Source organism: Taudactylus pleione, unplaced genomic scaffold (genome assembly GCF_031769625.1).
Source record: "Taudactylus pleione unplaced genomic scaffold, aTauple2 ptg000019l, whole genome shotgun sequence".
Lineage (NCBI taxonomy): Eukaryota > Metazoa > Chordata > Amphibia > Anura > Myobatrachidae > Taudactylus > Taudactylus pleione.
The window spans coordinates 28,600,112-28,619,931 of NW_028284421.1; the positions used below are offsets into that span (position 1 = coordinate 28,600,112).

The following is a 19,820-nucleotide window of genomic DNA, read 5'->3' on the forward strand; positions in this document are numbered from 1 at the left end:
TATCTTGGGAATGGGTCCCAAATCTAAACACAGAATGTATTTCTTTGTGCCACCTTATACACAGAGCCTGCAGGTAATCTTATACAATATTTTCAATAATATTGTGGCTCATATAAAGTTTGTGTACATACATGATGTATGTTTCATATAAACCTGGCATGGTCGCATCAGAAACTCCCTGCAGCCCCCCTGGCCACTCTGCAGCTTTGATCCTCCCCCCAGTGCCTGCTGATCACAGTGATCAGCCAGCCCGGCGCCCCTCCCTTCCCACCCGGCGGCTGCAGACAGAAGAGCAGACACCGGGAACTTTCAGCGCCTGGCCCCCCTCCTCTGTCCACACCCGGCGGTTGCAGACAGAAGAGCAGACGCCGTGGACACTCCTCCTTTGTGCATACCCGGCATCTGCAGACAAAAGAGCAGCCGTCTGGAATACTGAGCTCCCAGCCCCCCTCCTTTGTGCACACCCGGCGGTAGGCATGGCCATCGATTATTCATAATTGATGGTTTATGGCTGATGTCAAATGTGTTTACCATCGATGGGGAGAATCAGATGGTTTCCCTCCATCGATGGAACAGCATATTTGAATTTTTTTTTTTTTTTTTTTTTTACAAGGTGCCGGGACACGGAGCATAGCTCTGCCCCTGTCACCCACGAAGCCCAGCACCCTGATTCTGATTGGCCCATGAGCCAGTCAGTCAAGAACAGGGATGACCATCGGTTGGTGAAACAATCGATGGTCATCCATTGCATTGTTGGTTACCATCAATGGTCACTTGCTGTTTTGCCATTGATTGTAACCATTTGGAAATCGTTAACGATGAACGACATATTGTGTGGTCGTTGGTAATATTGCACTATGTGTATACACTATATTGTTTGTCCAGGAGTTCAGGGGAAATTGTTAACGATATTGCATCGTTAGCAAATCGTTTAATATGTCCCCAGCTTTAGGGTGGTAGAAAATGTAAATTGCCTCAAGTGGATTAACATTGACTTTAGATCTACTGACTTTCATATAATTGCATTAAATATTTTGAATGCTGAAGCACCCCAACATCAATATCCCTTCCCTTGTAATGCATTATTCTATCCCATACAATAAATCCTTTAAAAATAAATGTAGGTGCATTTGTTAACTTCAGACCATAACAAAGAAAGTTTACTAAAAAGTCTTATTGTAGTCTTATGGTGCTAAATAACGAGAATGGGGCATTGCCATTCTTTATTTTTTATTGATTGTGTATGCATGTATGGCTCTGCAGCACATTACAAAGTACATAAATAGAGAGCAAGACAAAAAAACAAGTACAAAACATTGCATTACAAGGACATAGTTTATAATCATTGCTGCATCAACGGTCATAATACTCAAGTAAGCAGCAGAAATCAAGGGTTTGTACCAAAGTAGGCAGTGTGTAGTAGATAGTATAAATCAGTGTTCACGGTGAGCGAAAAAAAATGTGGGTCCCAGGAACCCCACACTTTCCATTACATTTTATGGGGGTGAGGGCAGGCAGCAGTTTGGACAGAGCTGGGGGCAGTTAGCAGTTGGGATAGAGGAGGTTAAGGACAATAAGCAGTAGAGGTAGAGCTGGGTAAAGGCATGGAGAAGTTGTGGTAAAGCTGGGGCTAGATAGGGAGTTAGGGTGGGCAGAGCTAGGGGCAGGGAGGGATAAGTGCAGACTGTAATTGTGACAGTGCTAGGGGAAGGTAGTGGTGGGGGTAGTAAGGGGGCATGGGTGGATTGCAGCTATGGCAGTACTGGGGTAAGGAAGAGGTTAGAGTCAGGCAGTACTAAGGGTAGGGAGGGGGTAAGGATAGATAGCAGCTGGGGCAGCCCTGGGGGTAAGGAGGAGGTTAGGGAATGGCAGTGCTGGGTGTAGGAAGGGGGGGCAAGTGTAGATAGCTGGGGCAGTACTGGTGGCAAGGAAGAGGTTAGGGACTGCTGGGTGTAGGGAGGGTACAAGAGTAGATAGCTGGGGCAGTATTTGGGGGTAAGGAGGATGTTAGGGACAGGAGGTGTTTGGGGGTAAGGAGGAGGTTAGGGACAGGCAGTGCCGGGTGTAAGGAGGAGGTTAGGGACAGGCGGTGCTTGGGGGTAAGGTGGGGGCTGCAAAGAGTTTGGGATAGTGAAGGCATGCAGAGTCAGGATTAGTGGGGGGCAGGGGCGCACAGGCTGCCAGTAATAATACTAGGGGAAGGGCCACACAGCTGGCCAGTGAGTAACACCAGGGACAGAGGTTGCTTCTCTCCACCAGCACAGTGTTCACCTGTTTGTGCAGCACCAACAGGTCTGAAGTGTTTTGCACCGCGGCCAATACCTCTCCCGCCTACAGCCAACAATTTCCTCGCCTGGGTCCGACATCCCCACAGACACCCCTCCCCCTTCCTCGAGTCAGAGATCCCCACTGAGGTGCAGTGAAAGCAGAGTGGCTGCGGCGGCAGCACAGTGTGGGAGAGGGACCGGAGTGTGGCTGAGTGAGCCGGGAGCACAGGGGAGGAATAGGAGGAAGAGAAGAGTGACAAGAGTCTAGACTCTGAGAGGAGCGGGCGGAACAGCACGCTGCAGAATGCGGACATGGAGGGGGAGCCGCAAGCAACAGGAGTTCTGAGAGTTGTAGTCAAGAGAATGTGCCGGCGGCGGTGATTGGATGCTGCAGCGCTACACAGGACAAACTGAGCAGGTCCTGTAGAACCCGCTCAGTTTAATAAAACAGGTCCCAAAGTTCCTGTAGCGCGTAAAAACGTGCTATAGCGCGTGTTTTGCGAACCCTGATAAATAATGGAATGAAAAGCACATGAGGGAAGAAGGCCCTGCTTGTGAGCTTACATTGCAAAGGGGTGGAGCAGACAGGGCTGGTACAGATAAGGGAGACGGTGAGCAAGGATCATGGGGCAATGGGTTAGGATGAGACCTGAATGGCTTTGATAAAGAAGTGGCTCTTGAGATCCCATTTGAAGTTTTCTAGAGAGGAGGGGAGAGCGAGAGAGTTCCAATGTTAAGGAGCTACATGGGCAACATCTTCGAGGTGGCGGTAAGTAATCAGTTGGTAGGAAAAGTAGCATACATTTGTGGAGCGAAGTGGGTGGGCGGAAGTGTGAAGGGATGTAAGGTCAGAGATGTAAGTAGGAGAGGATTGGGCGAGGGCTTTATTAGAGAGAGTGAGAAGCTTGAATTGGGTTGTGAAGGGGAGCCAGTGTAGGGCTTGTAGGAAAGGGGAGGCAGATGTACTGCGTTTGGAGAGGAAGGTGAGCTTGGCAGCGTTTAGGACAGATTAGAGTGGAGAGAGGTGGGAGTCAGGTTGGCCAGATAGGATGAGGATACATAGTCCAATCTGGAGATGACCAGTGAGTGGATGAGGATCTTTGTAGCATCCAGTGAGAAAGAGGGTCTGATTCTGGTGATTTTCATTTTTTTAGTCGGAATCTGCGATCTGTAAACCCCATGCATTGCAGATTTTTTTCTAACACAGTCCTCTGCAAAATGCAGAATTGCCCCAATTGATTGCTGATAATTAATTGTAGTAGACTGCAAACTAAAAGTAATCATGTTGGTTTTTTTTCGGGGGGTGGGGGGGCGGAGAGAGAGATTGTCAAACAGAGGTTGCGGTGTTCATATAACTTTAATGCTAATATATATATTTTGCAGTTCACTTCAATTTAAAGCCTGCTGCTCTGCATTCATGTTATTTGTATTGGCATGGTTGATGGGACAGCATTTTACTTGTTCCATATTGTATTTTGACCTTTTGTGTCTCCATTATTTGTCTGTCAGTGTCTTTACCTGTAACTTTTTTTTTTTTTCTCCTGAAAACAAAACTGAAAAACAGTCCCATTTTGAAGTGGTCTTCTACAATATTGAAACACCAATATGTTTATAGAAAAAAAAAAGTTATGTCTTAAGATTGTATTAATCAACCATCTAAACTGAAACTTTGTTCTTTCAGAGCCAAGAATCAATGCCAGTGAAGATATTACTATAAAGAAAGACATTGGTCCTATTTTGTTGCAGTGCAATCTCACCCAAAATGGCGGAAACCTTGGGCCAGTTCAGAGCACCTATTGGACCAAGAATGGTGTGGAGATTGCAGGCACTCAGAAGACTACCACCAGCACTAGCACGGAGCTGAAGTAAGGGGCCAATTACTACGTGAACTAAGACATACAGGACTTAGAAGAATGATACCCTTGAGCAATCATTCTTAAATACCACAGTGCCCTTTATATTTACTAAAGCAGTTTGCATGTGTTTGTTTTTGAAAGATAAAATAATTAAGTGAGGGTAATAGATATTTGAGGACAAAATATTTTGACATGAGGCCTGATGTATAAATCTTGCAGAGAGAAAAACTATATTTATAGAAAACTTAGGCGTCAATCCAATTAAATGCGAGTTGACTTGTGCAAGCAGTTTTCACTGCATACTCGTACTGCGAGGTGCAGTTGCAATCCAATTCCAAACTCGCATTGCTTTTCTAGGGAAAATTCACATTTTTTGTGCGCACCATCCTGAGCCAGGTGAAAAGGTATGGAAAATTTTTATGTTAAGGTAAAAATGTCAGGAAGTGCTTCAAAACCCCTTGGACACCACCCCTAATGACTAATTTGGCAGTTATTAGTTTTCAATTAGCTTAATTTGACCAATAGCCAGATTGCCGAGTTCTGCGATGGAATCGGAAACGCCGATCCACCGGTCGGGAATGCCGACCAGCGGCCATTGATGTTTCACGATCCACCAGAAGATCACCACCCACTGATTTGCTAATGACGATCATATTTTGATCATGATCAGCAAATCTGTGGAATCCAACATGTTAGATTTCACCGATCCTGCAACTCGGCATCTCCGAATAGCAGTATCGCGCCGATTTGTAGCTGGTGTATGGGCCTATTTACATGTACAGCCATGGCCAAAAGTTTTGAGAATGACACAACAGAAAGCCAACAGTAAAGCATCCTGAGACCATTCATGTGTGGGGTTGCTTCTCAGCCAAGGGAGTGGGCTCACTCACAATTTTGCCTAAGAACACAGCCATGAATAAAGAATGGTACCAAAACATCCTCCAAGAGCAACTTCTCCCAACCATCCAAGAACATGGCTGTATACTGTAAAATAATAATGGCCAAAAATGACTCCAATTTAGTTTAAGCATCCCAAAATTAATAAAAGTATTTAAAATGAACTCATTTTGTGTTTTAAATTTTTTTAAATATGGGAAAAAAAAGTTAGTCTCAAACGACCCACCTTTTTTTTTTTTTTTTTTTTTTACAACTTTTTTTTATGCATTTTAGGTTTAATTCATTTGTGCTTAAATGAAAAATATTAGCTTTATTTTTTTTTTATTTTTTTTTAGTATTCTTAAAAGATGTAAGAATCAGTCATTTGACTCCTTTTATAAAAAAAAAAACCAGGACTTTCCTTATGACCAGGTCCTGCTATCTCAGTTGCCAGTTTTTTGGGGTCCAGGATGGCTTCTGCCAGTTCACTTTTTTTACCAAATTTGCACACCCTCACCATGAGTAGCGTAAATTGGCATTTCTAATTGGATCTTGCATTTCTCAGGAGCGTGTATTCATGCGCGATTTCATGATACAGTTTGAAAACTCACCTAATTGGATTAGGATGGTGCGAGTAGAAATCTGCTAAAAGTGCAGCCTCTGAGCTGGTCGCATTAACAATTGCATAGCTCCTGTGCAGTTCAGATGGGAGCTACAAACAATTGATTCACCCCCTATATGGATCAGTTTAAAAGGGAACGGTTACCGTATCAAAGCTAAATAAATCAGTTTATTCGCCCACGATAAAGATGGTAAAAGACTGTGTGCTTTGCTGTGCTGGCCACTTCACAATAGCAAGATATTTCTAGACAGCTCTGAATCCTTGGGCACGATTCTATTCAACGCGATGTAAATAGCGCCGGGAGATAGCTCCCCGGAGCTATTCAATTCATCGCGATGTTAGGTCGGGGAAGGCTCGTTCTCGCGCCTTAAACAGGGTGTTTAGGCGAGATAACTGGCATTCCCCGACCTAACTTCCTGGCGCGAGGCTGTTTTCCAGGCGCGAAGGGCAAAAAACGGCCTCGCACCGGGACTTTTTGTCGGATTTCTTCTCTCATCCCTGGAGGGATGAGAGAAGAAATCATTAGTCAGACTTGGCAGCGCGGTTTATTGAATAGCTCCGGGAGCTCACTCCCGGCGCTATTTACATCGCGTTGAATAGAATCGTGCCCCTTGAATTTTATTGCACAAAAGAACGTACAGGTCCATTTTATTTGACCTCTGTTTCTCCTGTGCTGCAGCAGAAGTAAAGTTGGGTACACACTATATGATCCGTAGTACGATATATTATTCCGTTGCGGATTGGAACAATATATTTTGTGGATCATGCAGTGAATACATCCATTTGTGCATTCACAAGGGTCATTCATCACATTGTGCCATCTGCTCTCCTGCACAGCATATGGGACAATGTAATGAACGACCCGTTCTTGTTACATGCAGCATGTAACGACACATCACGCCGGCATACACCGGATCATAAAGTGTGTACAGGTGCAAGTGATGTATCGTTACATCGCATCACACAGTCACTGGGTACACACATCATCGTGTAGTGTGTATCTAGCTCAGTGGTTCCCAAACTTGTTTTCACAACACCCCTAAGCAAAAGTTTGTTGTTGAGAAATTCAGAAACAAATATAAATATAAATTGAAGTAAATTGTGCTTACCTGTCATCCTTAGGGTCAGTTATGTGGTGGTGGACAGGTTTACGCTTCTGTTTGTCCACATATTTACATTACATTGACCATAAAGAATATGATTTGGTGCTGGACCAGCAATCTGAGGCTTAAAAAATAGCACTTCATCTAAATATGTTACATATTTATCTCTGTTAACCTTTGTGACTACCATCATCCAATTCCACAGAATAGTCACATTATGTAGAGCAGTCTCCAGAAGACAGGCTCTTGTATCTTACATCTGATAATTCACTGCAAATTGTGCATCATATATCATAAGAATTATTACCATAAATTTTCCTTGTCTTTGAATAATGCTGTTCCTGCCCAGTGTGCTATGTTTTAAGATATATACAGTAAAGAGCTCTGGATGCTTTGATTGGCTTTTTTGAGATCTTGATTACTTAGCCATACTGTATTCTTGGCTACTTAATGCCTAGGAAAATTGGCAACTCCAGTGTCTGATTTTAAAGCATGATCTTCACAACTCTCCAAAATTTGTGTACGACCGCATTCCCCTCCCTCATTTGTGTACGACCGCATTCCCCTCCCTCATTTGTGTACGACCGCATTCCCCCTCCCTCGCCCGTGCCGCAGTCCCTCGCCCGTGCCGCATTCCCCCTCCCTCGCCCGTGCCGCATTCCCCCTCCCTCGCCCGTGCCGCATTCCCCCTCCCTCGCCCGTGCCGCATTCCCCCTCCCTCGCCCGTGCCGCATTCCCCCTCCCTCGCCCGTGCCGCATTCCCCCTCCCTCGCCCGTGCCGCATTCCCCCTCCCTCGCCCGTGCCGCATTCCCCCTCCCTCGCCCGTGCCGCATTCCCCCTCCCTCGCCCGTGCCGCATTCCCCCTCCCTCGCCCGTGCCGCTACGCATTCCCCCTCCCTCGCCCGTGCCGCTACGCATTCCCCCTCCCTCGCCCGTGCCGCTACGCATTCCCCCTCCCTCTCTATTCAAATAGGGGAGCCACATCGATTGCCAGTGATGTTTTGCAGCACTTGGGGTGACAGTTGATGTTTGAATATTGAACTGTGCTTCAGCCATGATGAGTCGGTCAGTCAGGACATTGCACAGGGGGAGAAAACATTTTAGCTCTTTTTAGCCCATTAAAAGACAACTTTAGAAAAATCCCTGCTTAGTGGGTACCTACGTCATGGAAGGCATATACTCCCGGATTTTAGGTCCAGGGGACACACATACACACTTGCTGATGTACCCGGGTAGACCTTACCACTCCAATAACACATTAATCCTTCACCTCTATAGCAATGCATCCCCTCCCTCACTGCTATAGTAAGACATTACTCTTCCTTACCTGTGTAGAACACATTCCATATCCCTCACCCCTGTAGTAACAATTTCCCTCCCTCACCCATGTTGTAACACATTCAACATTCCCCTCCCTCACCTGTGTAGAAATACAATCCCTCCCTCACACCTGTAGTAACACATTACCTTCACTCACACCTATAGTAACACATTCCCTTCCCTCACTATTCAAATAGAGGAGCCACAACAACTGGCAGTGATGTTTGGCAGCACTTGGAATGACAGTTGGCTGCAGCACAGTTCAGAATTCAGTCAGTCAGGACATTGCACAAGAAAACATTTTAGCCCTTTTCAGCCCCTCAGGAGTCTTAATTTCGAAAAATCCCTTTTTAGTGGCCACCTACGTAATGGAGGGAATATACACCCCGATTTTCATGGTTCTAGGTTTGGGGTGGGCGCGGATGAGTCAGTCATCCAGTCAGTTAGTGTGTGTGTGTGTTGTGGCATGAAAATAGCGCAGTGAGACTTGACAGTATCCATGGCATGCAATACACAGCTTCACCGCTGGGTGGCCTATGCTCCACTTCTTAAAACTACAGTGCTAAATAATACAGCAGTGTATGGATATGGCACTACAGAATACAATAGTAGCCTACAGTAAGCCCTGACGGGGTCAGTCGCATTCAGTTCTGCACAGTGTAAACAGTGTCTTTACATACAGTATACAGCACTGTAGTAATATTGCCCGTGTGATTACTTGTGCCGTGCCCATTGTTCTGCAAGCGCCTAGCGGCAATTTCTGCAGTGATACACGGCACTCAGTGATGGCATGCCTTAGAAATAAGCAGTGGAGTTTAAAGGGTGCTTTATGAAATCACTGAACTACAAATCTCAGCCCAGAAAGAGGTGTCTGGATCACAAATTGACTGCGTCTACTGCAGCACACTTGCGGGAATTTTGGCACTACTGTGCCGCTAGGAGAAAGTTGAACATGACGCTAATCGGTACACATAACTACTATAAGTGCTGCCACTGCAGTGCGGTGTACAGCATTCACACAGTGATAGAAATCTGGGAATCTTTTAGGTAAACCGGTCAGGGTAAGAACTGGATTTGGGTACTTTTTTTGTTCTTATTGATGTTCTCTGCCCTTAAATTTTACAGTATCCAAGCAACGGCCAAATCATAAGAGTCTGAACATTTTCCTATTCCGATATGTGCTAATACATATACCTTTCACAGTTTTATATAGTTCATTTTACATATATCAATTTGTTAACACATTTAGATTACATACTTGGATATATTTGTCTATGGCATGGCATATAAACACTAGTGATGGATTTATTTTTATGAAGTTATATAGCGCACACATTCTGCAGAGCTTTTACAGAGAATAATAAATGTTAATGTAAGGAAATGCTTCTATTTCCACAGCAACATGTAGCAATAATGATTAGCAACAGTGCCAATAGCTGCCTTCCTCTTGCAGACTTGACCAACTGCATATTCAGATATCCTTTTCCTAGCTTTATCCTACTTACTGACGTGCTCACACCCATACGCTGCTTGCTCCTAGTGAGGCCTTGCTGCAAAATTGTATGCTGGGGTGCACAATATTGGGGCTGGTTGCAAATTGTGAAGTTAGGGGCTGATCTTGAGTTGCATGCAAAGTAGCTGTAGTTGCGGGCAGCCACGGTAGCCTGATTTCATACCTTATACTACTGCGAGTATCCATTCAGCTAATGCAGATGTTTGTGCGAGTGCAAGCTGAAACCCGTGCTGCCCATTGATTTTACGCCAGCCACTGCAACAGTTGTCAGTATCTGCATTTGCACCAGCCCCATGATAGATGCAGGAGAGATTACTGAAACAGGCTTCCCCTCCCTGTACGCATGACTCAGAATCGTACCGAGCTTTTCATACACTCAGAATAGAATGGCCATATGGAGAGATGTGTAAATTTGCGTCTGTTCATGCACTATATGCAAAAACTCACCTTTTGTGTCCGTGACCAAATCAGCCCTCTCATGTACAAGTAGAATACTTAAGGAGGTAAGTTGCTCCTGTTCTTTCCGTTATAGCCGGTGAGAAGCGGGATGGTAACTAGCTTCAGTCATTCCAACATAATTGACAACACATGAAACTGAAGAAAAACAATTTTCTTTAAATATTTAATTTGTTTTTATAGTATTAAAAAAAACAACTACAATTTGTTTTTGTGGGCAGGTCTGACCAATGGGCACCCGGCGGAGCATTTCAATTGTTGCTTTGTTTGAACACTATGGGAGCCGGCATTTCGGCTTGTACCCTCCTGAGGTGGCAAGCAGAAATCTACGATAAGTCCTGGTTTTGTTTCGGCGCCCTAACCAGGACTTTAGAGGAGTTTAGCCATTTTATGCTTCTAAACACAGTCTAATGGTCGTGACAAGCCATTTAATTACTGCTTCTTAAAAAACAATTGAATTGCCCCCTTAAAGTATTTCAGTGCTGTCTAGTTCCAAATACATATGTTTGTTTAAGTTGAGGTTGTGCAAGACCTTATGTAGAGTCAGTCTGACTTACATTTAAAGTACCAGCTCATCCACTTTTTTTTTATTTTGTTTGGTGTTCCTATGGGTGGATCACTCTGTGGCGCAGGATTTTGTGTTATCCTGTTATTTTATGTTTTTTTATATATATATTTATCAGCTAAGATGTATAATCGTATTATTCAAAGCATGGAATAAAAGAAAGTGGACTGTGGGTACGATCTAAGAACTGCTGAAAAACCTAAATAGAAGAACATTCGGCATTCATTAATAAAAAAAATCTATATATAATTTTTAACCCAAACGGGGAAAGCCCGAAAGCCACCCTGAGAGGAGGAAAGGTAGGGAATAACAACTATAGAGAGATAGGTGGGTCATCCTTGTAAATATGGGTCTCATACCAAAGGGATTTCTAAAACAATCCAGATCTGTTCCTTAATATCGGCAATAAAGCTCTCCCAAGCATCAAAACAAAAAATTCCTTGTGTGATCGATTTTTTTTTTTGAGAGACGGCTCAATTCAATCCATTTGAATTATTGGCCTGACTCCGAGCTAGATGCAATGGAAATTACAAATGCAGATGAGCAACTGTTTGCCATTGCGCATGTGTATAAGCCGTACAGTGCATGTGCAGCATTCGCATTGCGATTACGGATGCACAGAGGCATCCATTGCAAAGTGAGTGACCGGCTGTCAGCGTTTGGTGGTGACGGGGGTGGTCTGAAAAACGCAGGCGCGTATGTCCATTTGAATGCCGTTTCATGGGTGTGCAAAAATTAGCCCGTGCGATCTTCTACGCAGCTGTGTGTGTCAGGAGAGCTCCAAGTGGCTACTCAATGTGCGTCAATGTTACCGATCTTTACACACTTAAGCGACGTACGCATATGAAAAAGCAGCAGTGGGCTCGGATAAGCTTTGCAGCCTTTAGCATGTTTTCACAGCTATGATGCGTACAAAACCGCAGCTGTGATCGTATTGGTGCCCGTCTCTGAATCGGGCCCAATGTGAAATTAATTTCTGTTGGAACAATGACAGAGGAGGAGGAACAGCACTCTGGATTCATGCATCAAGGATACCATTCCTGGCAGCAGCCGAGTCTGCTAAAGTAAGATTTCTAGTTTCCTTTGACCCCAATAGCTTAATACTGAACACAGTCCACTCAGGGGTGAGCGATAACATATATACCAGGAATTCATTAGCAAATTTCCAAACCACATCCAGAAGCAATTAATTAGTAAAACGGTCTCATAGGCAATGGAAGAGGTCAGCGGTCAGCTCTTAGGGAGGCACACTTAGGGCAGGAATAAGTGATAGCTCTCTTTTAATGTTAATTTATCATAGCAAATTTCTGCTTTCTTATAAACTGAGTTGTGATCCTATTCATCCTAATGCATCTTTCTTCTAATCTTGTTACCCATGTTTTGGTTATAGGCTTCCAAAACCAAAAGCTGATGATTCTGGAGAGTATTTGTGCGTATTTAACTTCTCCAGTTCTCCACCTGTCAATGCTACCATTGAGGTGAAAGGTAAGAGATCAGTCAGAAGGCAATAGCTGGTTGTTTACTTTTATATTTAATGTCAGAATAGTGCAAATAGTTGTCAGTGACTGAGTTGTAATTAGATCTGTGATCTGCCTTTTTCCTACAAATGTAATACACATGAGTGACTGACTACAGTGGTTATCCCTGCAAACTATAGTTTTGATTTCATATGTAGACTGTAACAAGTACATTATCTGCAGGGTGCACCAGTGAGTATGGTAAACATAACTATGCAATAATCTAAGTTTAAAAGCAGAAAGGCCTATTCTGCGTCTACTCTGAAAGTTTTTTTTTTTCTTCTTATTACAATGTCAATTGCAATATATACCACATTTTACAGCTCAGTAAAGGGTTAATAAACTACTACATTTAAACTTGAGCAAGGAGAAGCCAAGAGGTCAGTTTTTGCTTAGGTCACAGCAGTGGCGTAACTTCATCCCAGGTGCCCGGAGGCAAGATGAATGTTGGTGCCCCCCAACTCAAATTAAAATGTACCACCCCCCCCAACACCTATGCCAGCCCCAGCTGCCGCCCCCCTATGCAGTTCCTTCAGTAGTGGTCCCCCTGTGCAGTGCCCTCTGTAGAGGAGCCGTCTATGTAGTGCCCCCCCAGTAGTGGTCCCCCTATGCAGTACCTCCAGTAGTGGTCCCCCTTTGCAGTGCCCCAGTAGTAAGGCCCCAGTAGTAAACTCCCTGTAGTGCCCCCTGTAGAAAGCCCCCTTTAGTGAGCCCCCAGTAATGCCCCCTGTAGTGAGCCCCCAGTAATGCCCCCTGTAGTGAGCCCCCAATAATGCCCCCTGTAGTGAGCCCCCCGCGAGCACGCACACATACAAAAAAAAAACAATACTTACCTGAAACCCGCTCCAGTGCTGCTGCCTTCCGTCCCCGGCACCCGCTCCTCGGAACTATGGGAGTGACGTCATGACGTCACTCCCATAGTGCATTGCGGAACCTGGAAGCGGAGCTCAGGAGTGAACTCCCTTCCTCTGGTTACCGCCGGGGGGAAAGGAGGAGCCAGGCGCCCGCTGGTAACACACTCAGCGGGCGCTCGGCAAATAGGGGGTGCGACCGCACCCCCCATATGGACGCCGCTGGAGGTGGAGCGCCGATCAGCGGCGCTCCATCTCCATAGCAGTGCCCGGAATGGCCCGGGGGACAATGGAGCCAGGTGCCCCCTTAAGGGCTGGAGCCCGGCGGCAAATGACTCCATTGTCTGCGGGAGTTCCGCCACTGGGCCACAGAACCATTTGGCAAACAGTTGTTAGGGCAAAATGCCTAGCTTGCCTGTCACCAACATCACTTTGTTTTTCAGCTGTTCCAGAAATCACCGGACACAAAAAGAGTGAAAACAAGAATGAAGGACAAGATGCACTTTTATATTGTAAATGTGTAGGATACCCTCACCCAGATTGGATTTGGCATAAGGTGGTTGATAATGAACTAATAGTAAGTACAAAAAACGATTGTAGGCCATTATTGCTTACTGACTATTCAAAACTGATAAATTAATGTGTTCTTTACTCAGTGGTCAAAGTGGAAATTTAGAAGTGTGGGTATAGTCATTGAAACTGAAGTGAATGTTATTTCAGGGCATTCATAGCCCCTGAGCTTTAGGTAATTTGATTGGTTTACATTTATTTTATCCCCAGTTTTAGATGCTTTCCAGCATTAATTAGTAGAATACAAAGATCTATTAAGTGCTATCCTCTATGCCCACTACCTCTTTCATGTCCCATATACATGGGGCACACATGGGACATGCTACCAGGAAGAAACTAAAAAAAGACGTGCTTGCAATGCAATTTCTACCACTTGGCAAGGCCTCCTGGATCTTTGGGAAATCCCGGACAGGCTGAGCCACAATCGGAAACATTGGATGGAAGAATAGTTAGCAGAGACTGCACTTCGCAAAGAGGAGCCAGAGAGGTGGTCTACTTGTAGTGTCTTCAACTGGGAGAGGAAAAAGTGCAGACAAACGGTTTAGTAAGCTCTCAGAGATGCACTAACTCAGTAGTGATGAGTTGGATTTTGAGCAGAGACCAGATGATCCCTGATGATTGTATATTAGCAGTTGCTCGCTTCAGAGCGCTGACTGGGAATGTCCTTGGTGTTCAATCAGCTCATCTTTTTGCTATGTTTACATCCTCCCCTCCTCACTCAATGAGGTATATGAAGGAATTCACAAATTTGGCAGTCAATTGGTCTTCAATGTAGAAGCCACCATGTGTGAACTTTTTACATAAAGCTCCAGTGCATTTTACTCTCCACACACAGTCAAGTCAGGCTCTTAGCTATAACTTAGAGCCGTATTCAATTAGCCGCGAAAAGTCGGAAAGGTTTTGCCTGCTGCACTTTTCACCTACATCGCGTGTTTTGGCCGCGGAAAGTTATCGGGTGCGCCCAGGCTATTTGCCGCCTTCAATTCCAAAGGATGCGAGAACACATCCCGGCGAAACTCAAACAGGCGAAAAGTGCTGTCAAAAATGGGGAAATCAGCCTGACAATCCCCAAAAGATGCACTAACATTGGGGATGAATATCGATATCCCCGAATAGCCCTACTGAAGCTATTTGGGGTACTTAAATGCTGTCAATTCCCTCTAATTAGCATCTTTGAACAAGTGGTGAAGAATAGCATTAAGCAGTTTTTTTTTTTTCTTTTTAAGAAAATAAGTAGTCCTGTCAAATTGGGGTACATGAAAATGGGTACAAGCATAGTTTTAACTCGCAAAAGTGAAGTTTTAAAAAAAACGCACCATCAGCAAGCACCTGCAATAGAAAAAAAAACACCTCCCCCATAATTGCAGAACCCCCCAAAAGTGTATTTCGCTAGTTTACAAGTTTGTACCCCCACTTTGCACCTTTTTGCCCCATTTTCAAAGTCCTTTTTTGGGGTGTTCCTCTTTTTTTTTTTGACGGTTATGCTTTGGGGAGCTGTCCCAAGGGTGCTGAGTGGTTTCAAGTCGTTTGTACCCCAAAACCGCAATTCTGCACTTTTTTCACCACCTATTCATAGGCAACACTTTCTCACCTATTACATTGCATTGCGTTTTCGCGGACGCAAAAACTCTTTGTAATTGAATACAGCGAATAGTTTTCGCCTGGCGAAATGACGCTATCCGCAATACTTTTTCGCGGAAAGCGGCTTTTTGCCTCTATTTGAATACAGCCCTTAGTCCTACAAGATGTAAACGCACTGCCAGTAGGGAGACTTGTGAAGTTCTACATCAATGTTGCAAAGTTCACACATTGGGGCGATTCAATTCAACGCAATGTTGAATAGCCGCGGGAGGGAGCTCCCGAAGCTATTCAATACACCGTTCTGTTTGGGCGGGCTAAGGACTTCTTTTTGCACCCCCCTTCTACATTGAAGACCAGTTGACCGTCAAATTTGGGAGTTTGCGAGAAGTGACGGTCATACTGTTGTATACCTGCTCACTTTGAGCACGGTCTTTAGGTATGCAGATGACTTCCCTTGAAGTGATAAAATATGAACCATTCACCACATCCCTCTGACTATGTAGAAATTCACTCACATGGAATGCAAACTTAATACTATAATAAGCCGGGTATACACTGGAGCGATGGGCATTCGTTCCGAGATCAGAAGAATTGCCCTTGAACCGGGATTGTTTATCCACACTTGAACGAGTTAAAGAACGACGGAACAATCACTGTTCTGACCTTTAACTTCCCATATGTCGTTATCGATGTCGTCAGGTTTCATGTGCAGGACATCAAACCTAGCGACCGTAGGAGCGTGCAATTGCCGGTACACACTGAGCGATGTAGGCGGTTTGTCATACAAAACAGCAAATTGGCCTCACTTGAAGTATTTCCAAAACACATTGATGTCAAATGAAGGTTTAATGCTTAAACGAAAAGTCAACAGTGCTCTCCTATGTTACTAAATTCACTAAACCTCTACTTTCATTAGGTGCAGGTCAGGGAGTAGACCTCCACAAATCCATAATTCATATCAAAGGGCGAAAAGTACATACGAGCATTTATGCATGCAGTATTTGGATGCCATATGAACGAGGCTGTTATCAAATGGGTGTTTTTAAACCTTCCTATTTTGGAAATAAATAAATAATTCTGAACCTCACTTTATGTCAATTCGCTTTCATTGTGAAGCATTTTGTTCAACAACTTATTACAGTGAAATGTGTATTTTTTTATTTGATGCTTATTTCAGAAGATGCCATTGGTTTCTTTAGAATACACATTTTACTTAGTTGCGCAAAAAATGGAAATTAAGGGATTTTCACACGTTTTCTACCTGAATAGCTACAGGTCTGACTATATGAATGTTACCCCATTTGTATGGGTTGATTTTGCACTCTTTCAGAGTGAAACAAACATCAACTTTCCCTGGTGTGTTCCTGGTGCGTTCCTGGTGCTCATTGTACAGCGGTGCTGACTGCACCACTCTCCGTCTGGGTTGGAAGTGCTGGGTCGCTGGGCGCCTATGTAAAGATCACTTGTTTGTGGAGGCAGTTAAATTGTCTGTCTGCTGTACCTAACAATAATAATGTGCAATCAGGTCATTGGTTTCAGATTATATGGTAATCGTGACAGCTATACTTCCGCCTATAAAACTAGGAACATGGTCATGTTGCCATGGAGATATGAAACTCCTCTGGTCTCTGCCGTACTCTGCTTGGTGTATGTGTTGCCTTTTTTTTTACAAAAATTTTGCTTTAAGCTGTGAGTTATGTTGTTCTTCAGTAAATTGCAGCTCCACGGAAACGTAATTTTGGGCTGGCCAGTTTCCAAATCATTGTATTATAAATGATACACTTAAATTTTTGTCTCTACAATCGGCGTTTTGCACTCCCTTATTGGGAGCTTGTGGGAGCACAATTCTGCATTTTCAGAAAGCGGTTTTGTTTTTTTAAAGTTTAACTTTACAAATAGCATCAAACAACTTGTGGGCTGTGAGTGTAGGAAGAACACTTTAATGCAAATTGAACTTGGCCTATTGATTCCTCTTAACTTTTATTGGTGCCTAAATGCAGGGTGTTTTTGTTCACTCTGCAGGAACCAAATAACGAAAGCGGCCGCATCTTCATTACTAACGAGGATAACTACACGGAGTTGAGAATCATAAACCTAGACATTTCCAAAGACCCTGGCGTTTACCAGTGCAATGCTACCAATTCTGTTGGCTTTATAAGTAGCAGTATCATTCTGCGTGTACGCAGTCACTTGGCTCCAGTATGGCCCTTCCTTGGGATTGTGGCAGAGATCGTCATCCTAGCGGTCATCATTATTGTGTATGAGAAGCGCAAAAGGCCAGATGAGGTGCCAGATGGTAAGAGCACAATGGACATTTGCTTCAAAAGTGTACTTTAATATCTGTGTTGAGCTGAAGAGTATAGAAGGGAAAAAAAACAAATGGAAAACTGATAGGTGAAGTGTTTTTTTTTATTTTTTTTATTTTAGACTTTCTCTATAAGGTGCTAACTGCAAGACCATAGAACGAATGATCCATTATTTTAGTGTTTTGTTATATGGTAGTGGTCTAAGGGTCCGATTCAGACCCGCTCGCTAGATGCTTTCTCACGCAGCCAAAGTATGCAAATCCTGCGATTGCACGGCAAGACATTAGCACGCCCACTATCTCTTGGTGTGCGATCGCGGTGTGTATTTAGATGCCCACTTTCCCACCTCATCTCCAGGAAGAGTATGCAACAATCAGTAACATCGGCCCCATATGCAGCAGTTCCGGCTGACCATACCCCACCGCAATCACTGCCTGTGCTTCAGTGTGTAATTCAATCATGTGACGTGTACTATGACGATGCGTCTTAATTATGCACGCCTCTGAAACGGCGTTAAGACGATAAGACACGCCTGCGTTCGCATCACCACACCCCAGCAAGTGAGCGCTTCCCGATCGCATGGTCTAGTTCTCGCACTGCGACTTATACGCATGCGCACATTGCAAACATCGGCAGGCTACGTGCGAATGCAGCCTAGTGAGCGGGTCTCAATCGGGCCCTAAGTTTGGTCTCCTCAGTTGGCCAATTTACCTCTAGACCAAAGCACAACTTCTTCTCACTGGATCGAGAAGAATAAAGTGTTTATATATAATAATATATTAGAGGATAATATATAAAGCTAAATGGACAAATCTAGGACCAGTATTTAGGTTTCAAGGCTAAAAAAATTAACGCTCACACTTAGGGGTCAATCTAATTAGCTGCGAAGGGTGCGAGTTGCCATTGGCGAGGTGTTAAAACGCTGGCAACGGCACTGCATCTCAAACCCCACGCGGCCCCGCTCACACCCTATGGGGCTGCAAGCCGTTTTGAGCTAATTCAGGCTGCCGTAAAGCACGGCTATTGCCATGCTGAATCGCACCTGCGATGGATTCGTGGCTAATAGGATTGACCCCTTACAATAAATCATATGTTATATTTTTATCTGATATTGCTAAGCAAAATGACCAGACTTTTCAGCTGTAATAGAATTTAACTAATAGAAGGCTTAAAAGTTATTTGATACTAGCCCTGTTTTAATGCAAAATTAGACAAATTTGCGAATTGACTGCCAAATGAGATGTGAGAGAAGTGGATAAAAAAAAAGTGGGTGAGACCATCCTGGACCCCCCAAAATGTATAATTTTGTTAGCAGGGCCCTATAGAAGGCTGTTTGTGGGCATTAGGAAGGTACTGTAGGTTTTTAAATGGTGTCAAATGGCTGATTTGTGCTTGTTTTTAAAATGCAAAAATAAAATAAACCGCAAACTTTTCGTTTAATCTCAAACGAATTAAACGAAAAACGGATAAAGGTGAATCTGGGGTACTTTGAGGGCACCTTGAAAATTTGTTAAAAAATAAATAAATATTAAAAATATTTTTAAAATTAAAAAAAATATTGTAATTATAATGGGGTTCCTAAACTAATGAAAAAGTTGATTTGGGGGTAATTTGAGGACTTTTTTTTTTTTAACCCCCAAAATGACATGTAATTATTGGACTAATTAAGCCAATTGGAAACTTCCAATTGCCTAATTGTCATTAAGTGTCCAAGGGGTTCAGCAGTGTCCCGACATTTTAACCTTTAAAATAAAGATGTCCCTTTCCATCTCTCACCCTCAGGGAGTTGCGAATGGAAAAATGAGAATTCAGTCTCACTGGTTCAGTGCGAGTTGCTAATTGGTTTGCAGAATGAATTCGCTGTGCGAATTCGAAGAGAAAATAGCAACTCGCAATTCACACCTAATTGGATTGACCCCTTAATGTGTAGATTGATCATGGTAGGTCTGAAGCACAATGAGGCAGAAAGCGCAGTTTGCTTCATGTAAATAGTTTTGTTCGACATGTAATTATAAAGATGTTGAAACGAAACAGAACTGTTAAAGGTACAGTGAGTCACCATGCAGGCTCCTCGACTCTTCTGAGCCGAGAATCTAGGAGGTGAGGTGCACGTGCGGCTGCTGTTGATTGTAGCACGAGGGCAGCCGATGTGAGTGCGGTGGGGGATTGGGGGTGTTTGTTGAGTCTGCCGGATGGGGGTGCAAGCCGGTTCTTTAGGCCAGTGACGGGCAGGAGGGGTAATTTAGTGCACACACGCTGGGTCTCTGGTCACTGATTATTGCACGCTGCTGACTTCTTACAAAAACACCCTAAATACCTGCTAATAATGCCAACACAGCCAATTAATTAACTACTTAAAAACATGGAGACTGTTTCAACCAGTGAAGGGCAAGGGGCGACCCTGTGGCCACATATG

At 44.0% G+C, this 19,820-nt stretch overlaps 1 protein-coding gene across 2 annotated transcripts in view; it reads left to right on the forward strand.

Moving 5' to 3' along the window:
• Positions 1–19,820, forward strand: part of NPTN (neuroplastin) — a 90,042-nt gene that overhangs the window by 37,765 nt on the left and 32,457 nt on the right. For both annotated transcript variants that reach the window (XR_015869735.1, XM_088446219.1), the window contains exons 3-6: positions 3,949–4,132; positions 11,970–12,064; positions 13,391–13,524; positions 17,121–17,394. Coding sequence is in view for 1 of the 2 variants with exons in the window: in XM_088446219.1 (XP_088302345.1) it covers positions 3,949–4,132; positions 11,970–12,064; positions 13,391–13,524; positions 17,121–17,394 (687 nt within the window). In the remaining variant the exon portion in view is untranslated. The remainder of the gene's footprint in view (positions 1–3,948; positions 4,133–11,969; positions 12,065–13,390; positions 13,525–17,120; positions 17,395–19,820) is intronic.